The sequence below is a fragment of the Orcinus orca genome, chromosome 1 (genome assembly GCF_937001465.1).
Source record: "Orcinus orca chromosome 1, mOrcOrc1.1, whole genome shotgun sequence".
Taxonomy (NCBI): domain Eukaryota; kingdom Metazoa; phylum Chordata; class Mammalia; order Artiodactyla; family Delphinidae; genus Orcinus; species Orcinus orca.
This window is the reverse complement of record NC_064559.1, coordinates 200,980,666-201,000,165: the sequence shown is the minus strand read 5'-3', so window position 1 is coordinate 201,000,165 and position 19,500 is coordinate 200,980,666. Positions and strand designations below refer to the sequence as shown.

Genomic DNA, 19,500 nt, shown 5'->3' with positions numbered 1-19,500 from the left:
ACGGGGGTTCCTGCTCACCGGGTACACCTTCTTCATTACCTCTGCAACCCTCATCGAAAGCGACAGTGTGTAACATTGAGTCGTCTCCATGGCAACCGACAGGGTGTCACACCGCCATGGGATTACGACTCCACGGCGTGGGGATTCCAGAGAAGGGGTTGGGGGCGGCGCCCCCCTGCGCCCCAGACCCACACCCAAACTGCAGGGAAGGACCCCCTTGTCCTTCCCGCCTCGGTCCCCGGCCCCCAGCCCGACCTCTCCCGTTCAGCCGGCACAGTGAGGAGGAGAGGGGGGATGGGTTCTACGGGAGCCCCCCCAACCTTACGGGGGAGGATGGTGGCGGGCCCGGCGCCCCCGGTACACTCTAGTCGCGGAGCTCAAGCCGGAGCCCGAGCCCGCGCGGGGCGGGCTGCGCAAGGCCGGGAGCCGGGGCGGGAGCGGGCGGGCCCAGCGAGGGGCGTAAGTCCCACCTTCGGGGGCGGTGCCTGGCGCTGGGGAGTGTCAGGAAGAGGAAGAGCGCGGCCAGAGGCGGCGCGGGCGCGCGACTAGCAGGGTCCGGGGGCGAGCGCCGCGCGGGCCACCATGGCCACGGACGAGCTGGCCAACAAGCTGAGCCGGCGGCTGCAGATGGAGGGCGAGGGCGGCGTCGAGGCCCCGGAGCAGCCCGGGCTGAACGGGGCGGCGGCGGCGGCGGGGGCACCCGACGAGGCGGCCGAGGCGCTGGGCAGCGCGGACGAAGAGCTGAGCGCCAAGCTGCTGCGGCGCGCCGACCTCAACCAGGGCATCGGCGAGCCCCAGTCGCCCAGCCGCCGCATCTTCAACCCCTACACCGAGTTCAAGGAGTTCTCCAGGAAGCAGATCAAGGACATGGAGAAGATGTTCAAGCAGTGAGTGCCCGCCCGATACGGTTCCCCACCCACCCCGAGAGCCGGCCTCGGCTCCCGAGCCCCCGAACCCTGGACCCCGCGCCGTCCCGGGACCCATGCGGCCAGCCGAGCTCCCCGATCCCTGACACACCAGGGGCGGGGACCCCTGGCCCCTTCCAGATAATCACGAGGCTTCGGGACCTCCTCCCTACCACGCATATGGGTCTGGGGACCCGCGGCCCCTGGCACGCGACCCCTCCTCACCGTGACGCTGCCCCCGACACACCGCACGCGCGCACGCGGAGTGGGGGACCCCGCGGCTCCTTCTAGATAAGCACAGGGGTCTGGAGGGTCCGGTTCTCTGGCCTTGTTAGTGATGCTTCTCCACACGCGCGCACACCGAGATTGAGGACCCCGTGGCCCCCTCTCCCCCTCCTCAGCTACTTGAATTCCCAACCGCCCCCCCCCACCAAACGCGGGTCTAAAACACACACCCCACCCTCCAGCGCCTCAACAAAGGTGACCACTCCTTTTACTGGGGTCCTTTCATTTACTCTGCTTATCTCAGATCCCTCTCAACGTGGGTTCTGGGCCGAGACCCCTCCCCCGCGTCCCCTCCACTTATTCAGCATCTGCCAGCAAACTGTGTCAAAGACCCTTCGGCCCCTCCCACCTCTGCCCTCATCCACTCCGTTAGCCAGGACCCCAGCCCTTGACCCTCAGGTGATCTCCCCAGGGAGGGACCGCTTCCTCCCTGCCCCTGACTCGGCAGGTATGTACACACACACACACCCGCAGCCACGTCCCTGCAGGGCCGAGTCCCCGCCTCCCTCCGCAGACCGTCCCTCCCTCCTCTTACCCTCGTCTCCCCGCGACACCCAGCAGCTTTGCAGTCACTGCCCCCTGTTTTCTGTCAGAAAGGCCCCATCTCTCCTTGCCTCCCTTCCTCCACCGCGTGCCCCCTTCCCTCCCCACACAGGGTCCCTGACACCCCACACCTTCCCATCTGACTTGGCTGGTAGCTCTCACCTCTACCTTTACTCCATCCTTAAATTCCATACCCCATGCCCTCAGCAGGTTGGGCAGGTCCTTCCAGGCCTCTGGGCTTCCCCCTCCCCCAACAAAAAAAACTTTAAATCTCTGTGAAATGACTAGAGAGAAAGGCTTCCAGGTCCCCTTCCGGTCCATCACTGCATTCACCCAGTTGGGATTGAGATGGTCAGCCACGCTGCCCCACCCCGAGCAGTGAGGGGGGCCTGGGGCGGGGGTGAAGGTACTCAGCCCCCCTCCCTTTGGTATTCTTCCCTGCCCACCTCCTGTTGACCATCCCCCCTGCCCCTGGCTGGAGGGGAAAACAGCCCAGGGGTGTGATCTGGAGTAGATCTGGAAGTGGATCCAAAAGGTAGAACCGTCCTGAGGCCAAGTCTCAGGTGAGGGAGTCAGGAGGTCTGGCAGCCCAAGGTCGAGAGGAAGGGGCGCTGACCCCACCTTGGCTGGGGCAGTGTGCTCGGACCGTAAGCAGGAAGCCCGGGGTGGCGGGGGGAGGGTTTTGCAACCCCCCAGCTTGAGAAAGGCTCTTTCCCACTCCTCACTGCTTGCTGTGGCCCTGCTTCTGCATTTGGCCCCAATGCAGAAGAGGTTTTTGGTTCTCAGACCTGGATGGCTGGGAGCCCCATGTTTTTCCGAGGGTCAGCCTGGGGTGGAACTGAGTCCTTAACCCCACTCCAGGCCTCTGCATGGAGACCCCTGGGCCTTGAGGAGCCTGCTTCTTTGGCTCCAGGGTCTTGTCTGGGAGTTCTTCTCAAGTTTCTTCCTGATAAAAGACTGGCCCTATCAGGAGAGCAGGAGTTCCAGGATCGCAGCCTCAATAGAAGGCAGTCAGAACTTCCTTATAGACTCTGCCCCGCCCCCTGCCCCCCCCACCCCCCCCACCCCCCCCACCCCCCCCCCCCGCCGCCCATGAAGTACGAGGGAGATTATTCAAATGCGGCCACCATCAGTGCCGCAGGACTAAGGAGCTTCTCCGTTCCTCCCAGCAGCCCCATGACATAGAACTGTCGTCACCACCATGCCGCAGTTGGACAGTCTGGGCACAGAGCGGTTAGGTAACTTGCCAAGAATACACAGCTCAAAAAATGATGGAGTCATAATCTAAACCCAGGTCTGTGACTCCAAAACCCATGTTCTTCCCTCCTGGGTTTCCCGTCACAGACGTCTGCCTCCACGCGGGGAAACACACCCCGCCAACACCCGCTTCCGTGTGCATGGCTGAGTTTCTCCCACGTGGACCCACCACCAGAGTCATTCTCTTAGGCTTCATCCCCTCTACGCCCGCCAAAAACAAGAAGGAGCTGTTTGGAGAACCCAGACATGCTGAATGAGCAGGGACCTGGGAGGCTGCAGCTTGGTTGGAAGGGACGCGTGACTAGGGGAATGGTCATGAAGCTGCATTTGCAGCGCGAGCTCACTTTTTACAGAGGCTGTTGGCTGTTAGTTTGACGAGGGGTACTTTGTTGAAAATTGAGGGGAGCTGAACCCCTGGAAGCCCCCTCTTGGCACCACTACTGCCTGATGAGGTACTGGCAGGGGTGAGGGGGGCAGGAAGGGGTCAGGGAGATTCTAGGGAAGGAAGTACCACCCGCCGGGGGCCCTGGCGTGGATGGAAGGCTGCACATTTTGTATTCAAGGAAACAAGGCTTCACTGTGCCAGCCGAGCCCAGCCCAGCCGAGTCCTGCCTGTGAACAGCCAACAGACGGGCTCTCATGGAAGACAAAACTCGCGTTCTGCTTCTGCTGTCCAAGAGGTGCTGCAGCCTCCTGGGTCCAAGCAGGGCCCAAGGATCACAGCCAGGGCTCTGCTGGGACACTTCCACCCTGATCTGCAGCTCCCATGGCAGAGGGGAGGGGAGCCTGGCCCCCCTGGGAATCCATCCCCCAGAGAGAGTGCAGGAGATGGGAGAGGGCAGAGGGAGCTGGGAGCTGGACTTGTCTTGGAGGCCAGGAGCTAGGAAGTGGGGCTTTGTCCTGGCTCTGCCACTCAGTTACCTAGTCTGCCTGCCCCCTCTGGGCCTCAGTCTTCCCATCTGTGAAAGGAGCATGATGTATCTGATGATTCCCAAAGGTGATTCACCAATGACTTCCTTAGTTCTGAGTCGTCCAGAACCCTCCCGGATGGCAGAACTGCCTTCCAGGGTCTTCCAGTTCATCCATTCAGTGATCATCAGCAGATACTTCCTAAGGATGGAGATGGAGGGAGAAGAGAGGGGGCAGAGGGAAGGTAGACGGGCTTTCCGTCATCGCTGACCTCACGCTGCTGGTAGTTTCCATCTGGGAGAGACCTCCGGCGTTGTCACCAATGCTTCTCCCCCATTTTACAGAAGAGGAAACTGAGGCCCAGGAAGGTGTAGTGACATTCCTGGGGAGGTTTTCAGTGGCTGAACCAGAGCATCCTTATCTATACAGTGGGAAAAGCGGTCCCTGCTTCTCGAGGTGGGGCGGGGGGAGGTGATGCACGCAGAGCTCTGGCAAGGTGCCAGGCACCTGGAGGCACCTGGACTCTCAGTCCTTCCTCCTCTTGCAGCCTCAGGCTGCACCCCTCACCTCTAATCCGACCCTCTGCCCTCCTCTGCCTGCCCATCCATCCAGGGCTGCTCTGGAACCCTCCAGGCAAGGGGCAGCCACCTCTGGCCTGGCAACAGCCTGCGTGGGGCTCTGCAGGGTGATGTAAGCCGAGACCTGCCAGGGAGGAAGGCAGCCATGTAATTCTGAACCTGCCGTGGAATCCGAGGAAGATGTCCTAGTTCCCTGCCCTGCCCAGCCTCGTCCCCAGCCACTTCATCTCATGACCCCTTGCGTCAGAGAAGAGGGGGGCTTCCCTCTCTCCTTCCCACCTTGCCCTCCCCTCCTCTCCACCTGCTACGCCTCCCTGGTGTCGCCCTAGGCTCCTGCAGCTCACAGCAGCACCACCGCCTCGTCCTTCCTGGAGGGCTGTCTGGTGCAGTGGTTAAGGGCAGGGCCTTTAGAGTCAGCCGCCCTGGGTTGGAATCCCAGCCTTGGGCCCTGGGGCAAGGCACGTAAACCCTTCTGAGCCCCGGTTCCTCACCCTGGAACAGGGAGAATAACAGAACCCACCTCACAAGGTTGTGACGAAGTGCCTGGCACAAAATAAGTACTTTCCAGGTTCCTGTCGCCACCATCCCCAGCCCTGGTGGTGGCGCCTAGCACGGAGATTCCTCCACAGAAGCCACTGGCTGACTCTACCTACCCCCATGGAGCTGCCCGGCCTGCCAGACTGGCAAGAACCCTCTTGCTTTGGGCCGGAGTGACGGGGACCCAGCATGAGAACCTTCTTTCCCTCCTGCTGAACCGACACTTTCATTGACGGCTACATATGGCTTTGATAAATAACAAAAATGGGAAACCGAATTCATGATCACTTAACTACGTGGAAGGCAGGTGGCAGAAAAAAGGGCAGCGCAGACAGCAGCCCTGGGATGACACAAAACTAGGACTCCAGTGCCCGTCTGCCACCGCCCGGACGGGGTGCTCTGCTTCTCAGCGCCTGTTTCCCCTGGGGCTAAAGAACCTGCCTGGTAAAGTCCTGAGGATTAAGTTTTAAAAAGTCCTAGGGAATTCCCTGGAGGTCCAGTGGTTAGGACACCGCCCTTTCACTGCCAAGGGCCCACGTTCAATCCCCGGTCGGGGAACCGACACGCCTGACCGTGCGGCCAAAAAAAAAAAAAGTCCTGAGCCTTTGTAGAGAGCCCACCATTGTGTCTGGTCTGTGGGCTATTAAAAACATAGATGATGATTTTGAAAAGCTTAAAGTCCATTCCTTTGATCATATTTTATTAAGTTTCTGTGTGCAAGGTCCAGAGAATTAAGGGAAAAATAGAGTTCCTGCCCTCAAGAAGCTTAAAGTCTCACGGAGAGCAGTGGCATAGAGGGGTGGGTCTTTGGGGGGATAGAGAGGATGGGCCCACCGGGCTGGAAACGGCAGGTTCCATTTCTTTATTTCTATGACGAGGACTGAAGTTCTCCTGAGGGATGCCGTGCCGCCGGCCCTCCACAGCCAGCCCCCCGCCGCCACACCCTCTCCTTGTTAAATGGGACCGCCAGGCCCAATGGAGCCTGGTGTGTTATTTCAGGAACTGAACTTCATCCTCACACCAGCCCAGGGAGGTGGGTGCTGTCATTATCCCCATTTGCCAGATGAGGAAAGCAAGGCTCAAGGTTATAATAAGTGGCAGGGCCAGGATTAGAACCAGGTCTGCCTACTGGGAGCTCCCGAGGCCAAGTGAGGGCTGCGTTTATGGGAAAGGAGGAGTCCCAGAGCCTAGGCGGGGGGTGAGGGGGTGAGGGGGGAGGTCCTCTGGGGGTTCAGAGGTTGGGTCCTTCCCCCTGCAGCAGCCAGGAGCTTGCCTTTCTGGGGAGAAGCCCCACACCCCTGGGGAGGGAGGATTTCCTGGCCTCAGGCCTGTCCTCTGCTCTCCTACTTCCCTTCTGATTCTGAGTCACCTCTCCTTTCCGTCCCCCCAGGGACTTTCGGTTCCCTTTTGGTTTGCACCTTCCTGCCTTCTCTCCTCTGTGCCTCTGGGTTCAGGGCCTGGTTTCGGCTGTAGGAGACCCAGCCCTGCTGCCTAGGGCCCTTTCTGCAGGGCCAGCCCAGCCAGGAGCAGAGTCGCCCTGTGGCCTCAGCAGGGACAGTCCCCACATCCTCCATCAGCCGAGTTCCCTCTGACTGCCCAGCAGCCTGCTCCTCGGCAGACTTCTGCTTTTCAAGGTCTCTAGAGAAGCGAGGGTTCCAGGCCAGAAAGGTGCAGCCTGACGGAGCCGGGCCCAGGGACGCCTGAGCTGTGTGCAGACAGAGGGCTGCTGTGGCATCTCCATTGCAGGCACTTTGCCTCTTGTTTAATCCTGTCTCGGCATCCTGGAAGATGATCATCACCCCTTTCATAGATAAGAAGACCGGGTCTCAGAGAGGGTTCCATGACTTGAGGAGTGGAGACAGGATTTGAACGAGGGTCCTTCTGACTCCCACGTCCCTTTCTCCCATGGGACCCGAAGAGAGCAGCGTCAGTGTCCGCCAGGAGCTTGTTAGAAAGCTCAGAGGCTCAGGCTCCACCCCAGGCCTACTGGGTCAGAATCTGCTTCCCCCACCCCACCCCCCGGTACGCGGGCCTCTCACTGTTGTGGCCTCTCCCGTTGCGGAGCACAGGCTCCGGACGCGCAGGCTCAGCGGCCATGGCTCACGGGCCCAGCCACTCCACGGCATGTGGGATCCTCCCGGACCGGGGCAAGAACCCGTGTCCCCTGCATCAGCAGGTGGGCTCTCAACCACTGTGCCACCAGGGAAGCCCAGAATCTGCATTTTAACAAGGCTCACCGGGTGTGCGCATTAAGGTTTAAGAAGCACTGGGCCACCACGTTACTTAGTCTGGGCAGTGAGGGGAAAACAAGAGGAAAGATTAAGTTAAATAGTAAACACTGGGTTATATTAGACATTCAGTAAATGTTCTTTGCAATCACTTTTATAATAATTATTATTATTAGGGGCAGGCAGGGAAGGAGGCGGCACAGGGGAGAGCCTGGGGGGGGGAGACCCACTGCTGAAACTACATGTGGAGGGAGCTGCCCTCCCAGGGTGGGCTCAGCATTAGGTGCTCGAACTTGAGGTTAGGACGCCCCCAAGTCCTGACAGCGCCCAGCAATTGCCATCAGCCTTGGGGGCCCCCACTTGATCCTTGGACTTATCGGAAAGCCGTGGAGGAGGCGTGAGCACCCCCCAGCCACACACTCACCCGTATGCACTCACACACCCTCTCCTTGGCTGACACAGGGCAACAGATCAAGTGTCAGAGTCCGCAGATAGGACTGGAGGAAGTGGTGAGAGGCTGGGCTTTCCCCCCATGAGTCAGGCAGTCTGGGGGTGGGAGAGTGCAGGAACGGATGGGCACTGCCGGCCGTCATCACCGAGCCTGTGGGCGTCCACCTGCACGGGGAGGCGGGCCAAGCCAACCTGCCTGTAACAGCTAGCAAGGCCAAAATGTCCCTGTTGTCCAGAACTTTCCTGCCCCAAGCAACCTGCCTTCCCATTTTGCAGGTCAAAGAGTAGAGGCCTAGGAGCCTCTGGGGCCTCCCCAGATAGGATGGAGGAAGACCGGGTCTGTGAATGCTGAGAACAAAGCCAGGTGGGCCTGGGGGCTCAGCGGTCCATAAACACCACTCTCTCCAGCTGTCTGTCCTCCTTGGGACCCCCATGGGCAGAGGGGCCATGAGCAAAGGCCTGGGATGGGAACTAGAAGGGAGAGAATTGGGGTCCCCTATGCTCCCAGATCAGCTGTTCCCACCCTCCCCTTGCGCAGCAGCTGTGATGACTCCTCACTCTGCTCTCAGACTGTACAGCACAGCTGGTGGGTGGGGAGGGTCGTGCGTGAGGAGAAAGTTTCTAATAGTTCCAGAGCCACAATGTGCTGCTTTAGGTAAGCAGTGAGCTTCCCGTCCTTAGAGGCATTCAAGATGCCAAGCAGGAAAACTGCACTGTGTATCTGACCCTCATGAATGGCTAAATGAGGTGGCCTCCAGTATCCTTCCCAGCCTGAGTTTCTTTGGTGCAGGGTCTGTAGGCATCAAGACGCAGCATAGTAGTTAAAAGCACATGTTTTTCATCAGGTCAGGGTTCTGATCCCAGGTGTGCCCTCGTCAGCTATGGTCTTGGCCCAGTCACTTTCTCCCTGAGCCTCAGTCTCCTCGTCTGTAGTATGGGGATATTTATGCCTGCTTCATGGGGTTCATGTGAGGATCTGATACGAAACACTTGGCACAGTGCCTGGCACATAGTAAGTGCCCAGCCAAGAGCAGCCACTAATGATAATATTGTTATGAAATAAGGGCAAGCCCTGCACGCTGTAGGAGCCGGCCACTGCTCTCACCCCCGTATCTCCGGGTTATCAGAACCGGGGGAGGAGGAGCCATCAGCCGGATGGGACCTGCAGCCCAAAGGGGCAAAGTCTGCCTGGGTGGTGGCCGCTGCTCCACGTGCAAGGGCGGATGGGAGGGGATTTCGTCACCAGCATCCGGGGCGGCAGCTGCTGAGCCCTCCCCGTCGAGAGCTATTCAGGGGGAGGCTCAGAGGGGTGGTGGTTAGGCATGTGGGCACAGCACCAGGTGCAGCCGCCTCCCTCCAGTGCTGGAGAAAAGTGCTCAGCTCCCAGCCCAGGAGCTTTGTTGTCAGTCCTGCCAGATGGAACTGGCCCTCCCAGGCAGGGCCCAAGCCTCTCCTCTCAGCCCAGTCTCCCCCAGCCCTGCAGGCTTGAGAATCTGGGGCCCTCCATGGGACCGCCTTCCCAAGAAGAAAGCAGGCAGGCAGGGAGGAAAGCTTACAACTTTGGGAATCTTGCTTTTCTCCAGCTGTGTGACCCTGGGCTGCTTGCTACCCACTCTGGGCCCCAAGTTCCCTACATGACATGAAGGGGGTAGACCAGGCATCCCGGCGGATCTTGGGTACGGGCTCTTTTCCTGGATCCTCTGAGCCACCTGCAGCCTCAGCTGCGGCTCAGGGAGCGGGCTGAGGGAAGAGAGGTTCTCCCCAGTCAGGGATAGATGCCTGTTTCCAAGCATCTTAGAACACCATTCTCTCCTGGGTTGCCAGTCGTCCTCCTGCTGGTGGCACAGAGGCAGTCTCCCCCTTTGTCACTTCCCTCCCTGTCAGGAAGAACAAGAGAGTAATCCAGGACCGAGGCTTCTCTCTCTCTCTGCCCAGCGAGAGAGCAAAAGATTCTGTCCGGCTGTCTCTTCACCTCCCCAAGTGGCGGGGTCCTTGAATCAGGCCTAATGGGGGTGGGGGAGGGAAGTAGTGGGACCTTCAGAGAAGATGCTGGAGGGACCTCTGGGTCATCGTGTCCACCCGCTGCCTCCAGGCCAGTCTACAACAAGCATTTCCTCCCCGCCATGCACCATCAGGACTGGTGCCTGAGGGAGAAATTGTATTTTTTACCATTATTATTCTCACTATCAACACCATTTTTATATTATATGTGCAAAGAACTTAACTAGTATCTGGCACATAAAAAGTTCTCAACAGCCCCTATTCTAAAGAAATTGCAGGGTTTAAGCACATACTAGGTACTAGGCATTTTACATCCACAATCTCCTTTATCTCAAATCCTAGAGGTAGATGTTACCGATAATAATAATTTAGCAGTAGTAGTACTGTAGCTAGCGTGTAATGATTAAGTACTTATTGTGGGCCAGCCTCTGTGCTAAGAATCCGGGTGGATCATCTCTTAACTCTTGCCGCAAACCTGGGATGGGTCTGATCTCCATGATGTCAATGGTTCATAGGGTCATGTGACTTGAGCAGCGTCACCTAGCCAGCAGGTGGCAGAGCTGGGGTTAGTCTCAGCAGAGCTGCTGTGAGCACAAACCTCCAGGGTTTACCCAGGAACCTGGCTGATCCAATGACCCAGAGCCCACCCACGTCACAGCCCAGGGCACATGGTAGATGTCCACTCCCCCGGGGGCCTTGTGGGAACAACCCCCTCCAGTGTGGCCAGCCCCTGCATTGTCCCCCTGGGGGCAGGAGCCCGGAAGCAGTCATTGATTGATGCTTGATTGACACAGGCAGCGGTTCACGCCGCGGTTTGAGCTGCAGCCCAGCCAGGGCTGGGAGCTGCCAGAGACCGAGATCCAGAGCCCAAGTTTCTGTCCAAGTTTGGACACTTTATCTGCACTTCCTCTGAAACTGAGCCACCCCTCGCTGCAGGAGTAACCCTTGAGCAGTAAATAAAGCTGAGGTTCAAGGGAGGCAGGTGGGGCGGTAGAGAGAGTAGAGTGTGGGCATCACAGGGAGGGGCGTCTGAACCCTTGGCCAGTGCCCAAACCTCTCCAGCCCCTGTCCCCTAATCAGTCACATGGGGACATAACTCTGACCCCCCAGGATAGCTGAGCGCAGAGAAAAATGCCTGGCACATAGTAGGAGCTTCATAAAAGTAACAAAGTCTCGTGATAGCGCTGGTAGCTGCTGTTTCTGGAGCCAGCGCTGTGTGAAGTGCTTGTCACGTGTGAACGTACCCAGTCCTCGCAGTGACCTTACGGAAGAGTCACCATCATACCGGGGGTTCTCTGCCTTGTCTCCTGGAGCCCAAGCAGTCTGCTCCAGCCCTGACATGTCATCATTGGAGCCCGAGTTCAGAAAGAGGCGGGGGCTTTGTCTTCCACAGGGACGCTGAGGAGGGGCATCCACGTGACTTGCCCCGGGAAAGACTGACTCCCTCACCTGGCCACGCTCCAGGGCTGCTCCAGTACCGGTCACTAAGGCTCATGCAGCAGCCACCCAGCCCCTTACCACTGGCAAACAGGCTCCGAAGATGGAAGGGGGGCGGGGCTCCACCGTGTCCCCCACAGGGCCCCTCCAGCTCTTAGCGGAGCCTGGACCACGGGATCGTTGGCCTCCCTGACCCTCCCGAGTCCCACAACCCTCCACCACATCCTCTCGCATCTGCTTCCGCCTCGGCTGTGGCCACTGCTCTCACCCCAGACCCTTTCACCCCGTGGTGGGGAAAAAGGCCTCAGGACCCCGTGTTCCCTGCAGGGTTCCCAGAGACCTATCTTCCGGTGCTGCATCACTTCCAACCACTGACTCACTTGTTCGTGAACTATTTTTACCCCTTGCACAAATGCTCTGCTCAGCGCTCCAGGCAGATGTCTCCGTCCTGCTGGCAACCCCAGGACATGAGTGGTAGGGGGTGGGGGGGTGGGGCCCAGCAAATGTGCAGGTTTATGAGCCCTACTGACGTGGGGTAGAAGCCCAGCCCCTTCCTTCACTGCTGTGTGACCTTGGGCAGGCCACTTAACCTCTCTGAGCTTCCATTATACAAGAAGGTTATTATGAAGATTAAATAAAATAAAGTATGGAAATTTCCCAGCACAAAGATAGATTTCAAAAAGTGGTTGCTGTCAGATGTCCATAGTCATGTGAAGCTTATGTGTAATTAGAGATGGGTGAGGGGAATTGGGAAGCCCTGTAGAGGCCACAGGAATGAGATGTGTGTTTGTGTAGGAACTCCAAGTCTCCAGGAAGTTTCTGGAACTCAGCCCCTGTATGTCATATTGCTGTCACCAGCGCTGCCACCCAGCCGTCTTGAGGCCTCGGGGACTGCACAAGCTTCTTTAGGCTCAGAAGGCCCATGTGGCCAGCGCTGAGATGCCTCTCCCCAGCCCACCAGGAGACAGGCAGGGCGGTTGCTTGGTCCGCCTGATAAGAGGCCTGGCTGGGCGGTGGGAGCAGCACCCACATCTGCCATGCTGTGTGCTCCCAGCACAGGCAGCACCTCCCCAGCCAGGGCACGGGCCTGGAGCCCAGCTCTGACCCAAGCTCTTACCACAAGGAAGCCAGTCGAGCGAGACGTTTAGACTCTGCCCCTCACCCTGTCCCTCTCTCTGCCAGGCTGTTGGTGGTAGAAAAAAGAGACCTGAAATGTGCAGGACAGAGGCACGGTCATCATGTAATCACTGTTCCAGGTCTTTCCAGCCACCCAGCTGGATCCCTGCCGCTCACTGCAGGCACCCTGCACAACTTGTTCCCAGAACACACCCCAGGCCACCTTCCAGAAAACTAGCAGTGGCCCCTCCCTCCTGTGACCTCTGGCCCTACCCTGAGACATGTGATACCTTCTGCTTCCTCCTGCGTGGGAACAGGGAGAGGGGGAGAGATGGAGCCAAGATGTCCCTCGAGTGCCTGTGGAGGTACCTGGAGATGCTCAGTGAGTTCTAACTTCAGGGCCTCCCGTCACAATCCTCACCCCCATGGTATTGTAAATTCTCCCTCCCTGCTTGTTCACATCTCATTCAGTAGAGAGGGGCTGTGGTTTCTGCTGCCTTGTGTAGCAGGTAAATTTGGCCAAAAGTTAGCACTGTTCAACATGTAGGAGGCTGCCAGGTCACGTGGTGAGCTCCCCATCATCAGAGGTAACCAAGCAGTAGCTGGGCCTCGAATCGGGAGTCCACCTGGGCCGAGGTCCTCTCCAGCTGTGATAAGATGACGTGTTGGTGGGAGGCACCTTTTGAGCCCCCAGGCTCCTTGTACTCTGGCTTATGACCACTCTGGTCAGGTATGAGGTGGCAGGATGTCCTTAGGCCTCTCTCTTTGTGCTCACAGGTACGATGCCGGCCGGGATGGCTTCATTGACCTGATGGAGCTAAAGCTTATGATGGAGAAACTTGGAGCCCCCCAGACCCACCTGGGCCTGAAAAACATGATCAAGGAGGTGGATGAGGACTTTGACAGCAAGCTCAGCTTCCGAGAGGTGAGCCCCACTCCCTGTGGGGGGCAACACCGGGGGGTGGGGAGAAACTAACCCCTCTTTGTCATTGAGCGACTTTGTCCGTGAACGGCCACTGTCGAGTGGCTCATAGTTGGCTGAGTGAGGTGTCAGCGGATCCTAGAGCAGGTACCTGGGGAGATTCTGAGATGCCTAAGTGAGACAGAGGCACGTGCGTTCCTTCACGCAGTGAGCACTGCTGGAGTGACTTCTGTATACCTGACCCCGTGTGGGCTGTGGCAGTACAGAGAAAGGCCCTGTGCCCCGGGGGTCCTGGCGTGTAGAGGGGGAGATGCTCAGAGAGGAAATAACAGGATGCTGTGCTTCAGGAGAAGAGGGGACAGATGGGGGAGGGACATGCACTGCGGGTCCGAGAGGAGCCGGGCGCTGAGCTGGGTGACCTCACACTCCGAATCTCACTCAGGCCTCACTCTGAGACAGGAGCCACGAACGAGCCTGTTTGCTGGAGGAGGAAGCAGAGGCTCAAGGCCAGAGAGCAAGGGCACTGGTCCCCGGGCAGCATAGGGTTAAAGGCCAGAGGTGGCCTCTGGAGAGTCAAGGCTCAGGCTGGGCCTCGGAGGAGAACGGGCAGGAAGCACAGAAGAGGCAGGGCGAGAGGAGGGGAGGGGGGCGCCTGGGGGAGCCGAGTCCAGGGAGGAAGGTGCGAGCAGCACACGATGATGGGTTGGAGTCCGGACCCGGGTTCAAATCCTGCCTCCATCGCTTTCTGGTGCTGAGATTGGGGCAGGTTTTTTCTTGCCCCTGAGCCTTCCTCGCTCTGTAAAATGGGCAGAGCCATGTACCTTTAGGACTCACTAAATGGAAGTTAGAGCGGATTGGTTTGGGGAACAGGGGAAACAAAGGCAAGAGGTAGGTTGAGGCTTTTAACGGGAGCTGAGCATGGGCAGAGCAGCCTGCAGTAGCCCCAGTCCTGGGGGGGGGGGCAGGAGACAGGTCACCTAGCCTCCCATCGTACAGATGGGCAAACCAAGGCCCAGAGAGGGAGGGACGCGACAGCCTGTGCAGGACACAGAGCATGGAGGACGGAGAGCCCGGACCTCCAGCTCCCAGGCCTGTGAGTACCTCCTTTCCGGGGAGGCCTGCAGCTGGCCCCGGGTGTGGGCAGGCTCTGGCCCCTTTCCCTCTCTCCCTGACAGCATCAGTGTTCTGTTCTCCCTGCTGCAGTTCCTCCTGATTTTCCGCAAGGCAGCGGCTGGGGAGCTGCAGGAGGACAGCGGGCTGCACGTGCTGGCCCGCCTCTCTGAGATCGATGTGTCCACCGAGGGCGTCAAGGGGGCCAAGAGCTTCTTTGAGGCTAAGGTAAGGAATATGGGAGGAGGTGTGGAACCCAGGCTGGGGTTGCCCTGACCCCCACGTGAGGACAGGTGTGGCCGGGGTACTCCGGGGCCCTGAGTTAGCTCAAGGGTCAGCATGTCTCCTTCCTGTCCCTGCTGAGACCGCAGACAGGGGGTGGGGAGCTGCCGCCCCTCCTGGGTCGGTCAGGGCCCACGGCGCTCCTGGCTTCTGTCCCCTCCCGTCCAGCCTGTGATCCTTTCCAGCTTCTCTTTCTCTCCCTGCCCCAGAGGTGGGTGAGGGAGGGGTGTGTACTCTTGAAGAGGTGACAGGGGCCCCTTTGAGCTGCCCCAGCCCTGTACCCGGAGCCACTACCCGCAAAGGACTGGGCCTTAAAGAGTGGGCCCGGGAGACAGGAAGCAGGCCCAGAAACACAGCACTGGCTCCCGGGGCCTCTGGGAGACACTAGCCCCGCCAGCCCCAGCCGGGAGGGAGTATGATGGGCCCCAGAGGCCACCGCCGTGCACAGTACCCTCCCCTTTCAGCACACGCTCAGATGCAGGGGACAAGTATGGTTCCTGGATCCTGCCCTCCCCGGGCCCCGGGGCCCCTGCCTGTTCTTGCTTCTCCCCCTCCCCATGTTAGCTAAGAACAGTCCTTCTGAAGGCCTCCTCCCACCTCCCTCTGGGCTTCTAGGGTTGATGGGATGTTTCCGGGTTCATCAGTGGGACCAGGTGTGCCTCTGGGCTTCCCAGGACAGGGGACAGGGTAAGAATAGCAGCTTCGGAAGCTCACATTTCTAGGACCCGTGCTCTGCAGCAGCTACTGAATATGTCTTCTCTCTTTCAATCCTCCCAACGTATCCATGAGGTCGGAGTTACTGAGCGCCAGGCTGTAAGTGGAAGCAGTGAGGCTCAGAGAGGTGACTGAAGTACCTGGCCCAGGACCAGGCTAGTGGGAGGCAGAGCTGTGTGTGCATAGGGGAGGGGGACAGCGGAACCAGAAGAGACCCCGGAGAGAGCCCCTCCGGCTCTGAGCCACTTCCCCCCCGACCCCACCCCAGGTCCAGGCCATGAACGTGTCCAGCCGTTTCGAGGAGGAGATCAAGGCAGAGCAGGAGGAGAGGAAGAAGCAGGCGGAGGAGATGAAGCAGCGGAAGGCTGCCTTCAAGGAGCTGCAGTCCACCTTCAAGTAGCGAGGCTGCGCCCCACCGCCTGGCCCCGGCCCCAGCGCCCAGTCCCGCGGGCGAGGGTGGTGAGGGCCGGCAGACCGCAGGCCAAGCCTGATCCTCGGCTCTGTCTGAAGGGACCATGCTAAAAAGCTACACGTGTCTGTGAACAAGCCGGCTGAGGGGTCTCCCAGAGCGGCCCGGCCCCTCCCCGCTCCCTGCCGCTGTCCCTGAGGCCCTGGCACCAGCCGCCTCCCGGCCTGGCCCAGCCCTCCCTGGCCAGTCCTGCACCTCTCGCCTCCTGGCCGCCCACTGCCTGCTGCAGCCGCTCCTGCTTCTGGCTCTAGGGCGCTCCCTGCCAGTGGGCTGCCTGCACACACACTCCTCCCTGTGCCTCTCCCTTTCCACCTCCTCCTCTACCCCTGCAGAGACCACCTGCCCTTAACCCACAGGCTGCACTGCTCCTGGGGCCCTCGAGCGCCCCCCCCTTGACTGGGGGAGCGACAGGTGGCAAGAATCGTGGCCGGCCCCATAGAGCTGATGGGTGGCACCCGGGCTCCCCATCACCAGCACCTGTTCCTCTGGCCCTGCCTCCTCTCTCTGCTGGAATCAAGGGGGGGGGGCTTCTATCTTGGCGAAGGGACCCAGGCCCCTGGCACCCCATGCTGGCAAGGAGACCCCAGCTCTCTGGGGCCCAGCCAGGCAGGGTGAGGGGGCAGCTGTGCCAATCTACCTCAAGGGCCCACACTCTGCCGGCCATGCCACGGATTGTGGGCAGGGAAGGCTCTGAGGGCAGAAACACCAGTCCCTGGTCCCCTCCACCCCCCCCCCGCTTTCCCTGGCCCTGAACAGCCTGAGGGTCTCTGGAGAGAAGAGGGTGGGGAGGAGGGATTGGCCCCTTCATAGGGAAGGAAACCAGCACGTCTCCGTTCTCCAGGAGGCGTCCAAGAAGTGCTTTAGGTGGTTTGCACGGACCAGGTTGTGGGGCGCAGGGGGCCTGGCTCGGCTCTCTCACGCCATCCTTCCCCAAGTGACGTTCACCGCCTTGTCACCAGCAACGGGACATGTCCTGTCACACCCACCCCCTGAGGGAGCATGGGGACCCCAGCCCTCCCCGTGCCCATCCCCAGATGGGCCGTGGCCAAGCCTGTGCCACCGGCCCGGCCCTACGCGGCTCCCGATGTGCTCGCTGTGCGTGTCTGTGTGTACGTGCGTCTGTGTCCATTGCTATGTCGTGAAGCTGTGCCCGTCCTCCAGTCCAAACAAACGCATGGCCACTGAGGCCACAGTTATGCAACTTTCAGTGTGTGTTGTGACAGCGTCACTGCTTTTTAAACTCGGTAACCCTTTATTTTAGTAAAATGCCCCAAGAGTCCACAAAACTCCTGTTGGACTTGCAGAGTTGGACTTGCAGAGGTTTTATTTTTTTGGCCTTAGAATCTGCAGGAATTAGGAGGTACTGACCCCAGTGCAGCAGCCTTGGCCCTGGATTGCGTTTGCCTTAGCGGATATGTTTATACAGATGAATATAAAAAGGTCTTTTTCTTTTGGCCTATTGCTTTTTTTTTTTCTCTCTTCCCTTCTCACCAAAAAAGAAAAAGGAAAAAAAAAAAAAGGCTACTTCTTCATTCGGTGGTACGATTATTTTTTTTAACTAAAATAAGATAAAATTCTATATTCTTATGTGTGTGTGGTTCTTGTTGGGGTGGGAGAGGGGAGGGGCTGGGAAAGGAGTGGACAGGATGAGGTCACCTGGGTGCTGGGGCAGCACTGGCTCAGGTGGCTCCCATGTCATTTCAGAAGCAGGGAGAAGAGGGACTCTTCCTAATGGGAGGTTGAGTTTGATGCTCACCTGCTGTCACCAGGGGCTAGTCTAAGCTCTTTATATATAACAGCTCATTTCATCTGCACAGCCAGCCCAGGAGGGGGCTGGGGGTGCTGTGTTATTCCCAGATAAGAACAGAGACACTCAGAAAGTCTCCCAGAGGCACACAGGCAAGCGGGGCAGCTCCAGGCTGCTTGGTCCACAGCTCGTGCCCCTCCCTACCCATCCAGCCGCCCTGCCTGGCAAGTTCATTCAGAGGAGGACATGCACCAGGGGTGGCACCGAGGCCACGGGGATTCTGGATTGAGGCACCCTAGAGCCCCCCAAGACTCTCTGCCACACTCAGAGATGCACCCCAAGCCTCCCCTGCAGACGGGTGGTTGGATGAAAGGCAAAGAGCCAGGTGATCCCTGTGTAGCTTTGGACAGATCAGGCTCCCGCTGGGTCTTAGTCACCCCACCTGTTCAATGAGAGGGTCTCAAAGTCTTCCCAACCCTTCAGTTTCCAGGTAGGGTGTCCCCCGTCTGTCAAGTGCAACCTGAGTTGGGGGTGCCAGAGTTTGAGATTAGGCTGGGCATCGCTGCCCCCGGGTGGACATGGGTGGTATGACAGCAGCCAGGATGCCCTCCACCTCTGGCTTCCTTACAGGCCCTGCTTGGAGAAGGCTGCGTCCTTGAAGTGTATTTCCTGAGAAAGGCCACTCCCACATGCCACCTGTGGCCTGAGATGCCACCATCATTAACACCACATGTTGGGTTAAGCGTCGCCCTTCAATTGCCTTCCCAAGGGCAGAGCATCAGAACCCCTGACATGCTAGCAAAAGGGTCTCAGAACCGAGGGACAGAGGATACTGACAGGGAAGGGCTAAAATTCAAGCCCCAGAGCCCCCGCCCAGCTGGCCTGGCGGTGGATGTCCCTCAGAATGTGAGGGACACAGGCCAGCGGTCCCACGCCAGGCCCTCCACCATCAGATCCAGCTGAGAGGGGCCCCAGCCTCGGCCCGCACAAGACCTCCCACTCCCAGCCCAGGCAGAGGGCACGGGAGGAATAAGGAGGCCTGGAGTGATCCAGGGACCAGGAATGGGAAGGGGAGACGGCTCCTCAAACCCTGCCCAGGTCCCGTGCTCTCAGTAAGCCCCCCGCCAAGTCCCGGTCCCCATCACCAAACCCCAAACCCCTCACTCAGCCCCCAAACCCTCTCTCAACACCCAGTACTTTCATCTGACTTTGAGGAGAAACACTGCCAGCCCCCAGGCCCGCCTCCTTAGTGGGTCCCACCCAAGATGTAACACTTGCCCCCCGAAAGTCCTGTCCCGGCAACTAAAAATTATGGGCCCCGGTCAGTGGCACCTGCCCTGTTTCTCAGGCTCTCACCAACAGCCTCCCCGCTTGACTCCCAACCTTGGCATTGCTTCTCCTGGCATTCCCTTCCCCTGAGCCCAGCCTCTGCCAAGTCACCCATGGTTATTTTTCCAGCACAGTCTGGCCCTGAATGGCTGGGGGACATTAAGTGCCCAGATCCTGGGAGGCCCCGCTCCAGGCCCTGGAATACACGAGCTTCAGCGGGATAAGGATGGGGGTGTCTGGCATCGTCACAGTCTCAAGTCCTCATGTTCGTTTTGGACATGGAATCTGCAGAGAAGCCACCCTTTCCCACCTGCCCCCTATCAAGCTCCCACCCAGAACTCACGTCTTCTCGTTTGGGGCTCCCAGCTCTTGGCCCAGAACACTCCAAGGAACACTTATCACCCAGCCAGGCAGGGAGGTCCAGCAGTGCTGAACAGGGTCTTATCCTCTCTGTGGCCCCAGCCCTAGCACAGCGCCTACGCACCGGAGCTGCTCAGCGAGTCTGGGAAGAATGAAGGAATGAAGGGCTTCTGTGTACCTGGTAAGTCAGTGCCTCACAGTCTGGGCAGGTAAGAGTCACAGCTTTAAGTTAACCCAACACCAAGCCCCCTGCCCTCCAATTACAGCAATCCACTCCCCCAGGGCGCCCTTCTGCAGTTATTCCCAAGTCCCCCTGGGGCT

General features: G+C 59.1%; 1 protein-coding gene and 1 long non-coding RNA gene across 2 annotated transcripts; both read left to right on the top strand.

Moving 5' to 3' along the window:
• The first annotated feature begins 513 nt into the window (after nt 1-513).
• EFHD2 (EF-hand domain family member D2) lies at nt 514-17,330 on the top strand. The gene is made up of 4 exons (XM_004272423.4): nt 514-887; nt 13,024-13,171; nt 14,372-14,506; nt 15,543-17,330. Exons 1-4 carry the CDS (start codon nt 583-585, stop codon nt 15,672-15,674), a joined length of 720 nt encoding a protein of 239 aa, XP_004272471.1. The 5' UTR covers nt 514-582; the 3' UTR covers nt 15,675-17,330.
• LOC125960868 (uncharacterized) lies at nt 2,798-7,022 on the top strand. Its single transcript, XR_007470964.1, has 2 exons — nt 2,798-2,971; nt 3,078-7,022. It is a non-coding gene; the product is annotated as an uncharacterized LOC125960868 (long non-coding RNA).
• Nucleotides 17,331-19,500: the final 2,170 nt, after the last annotated feature.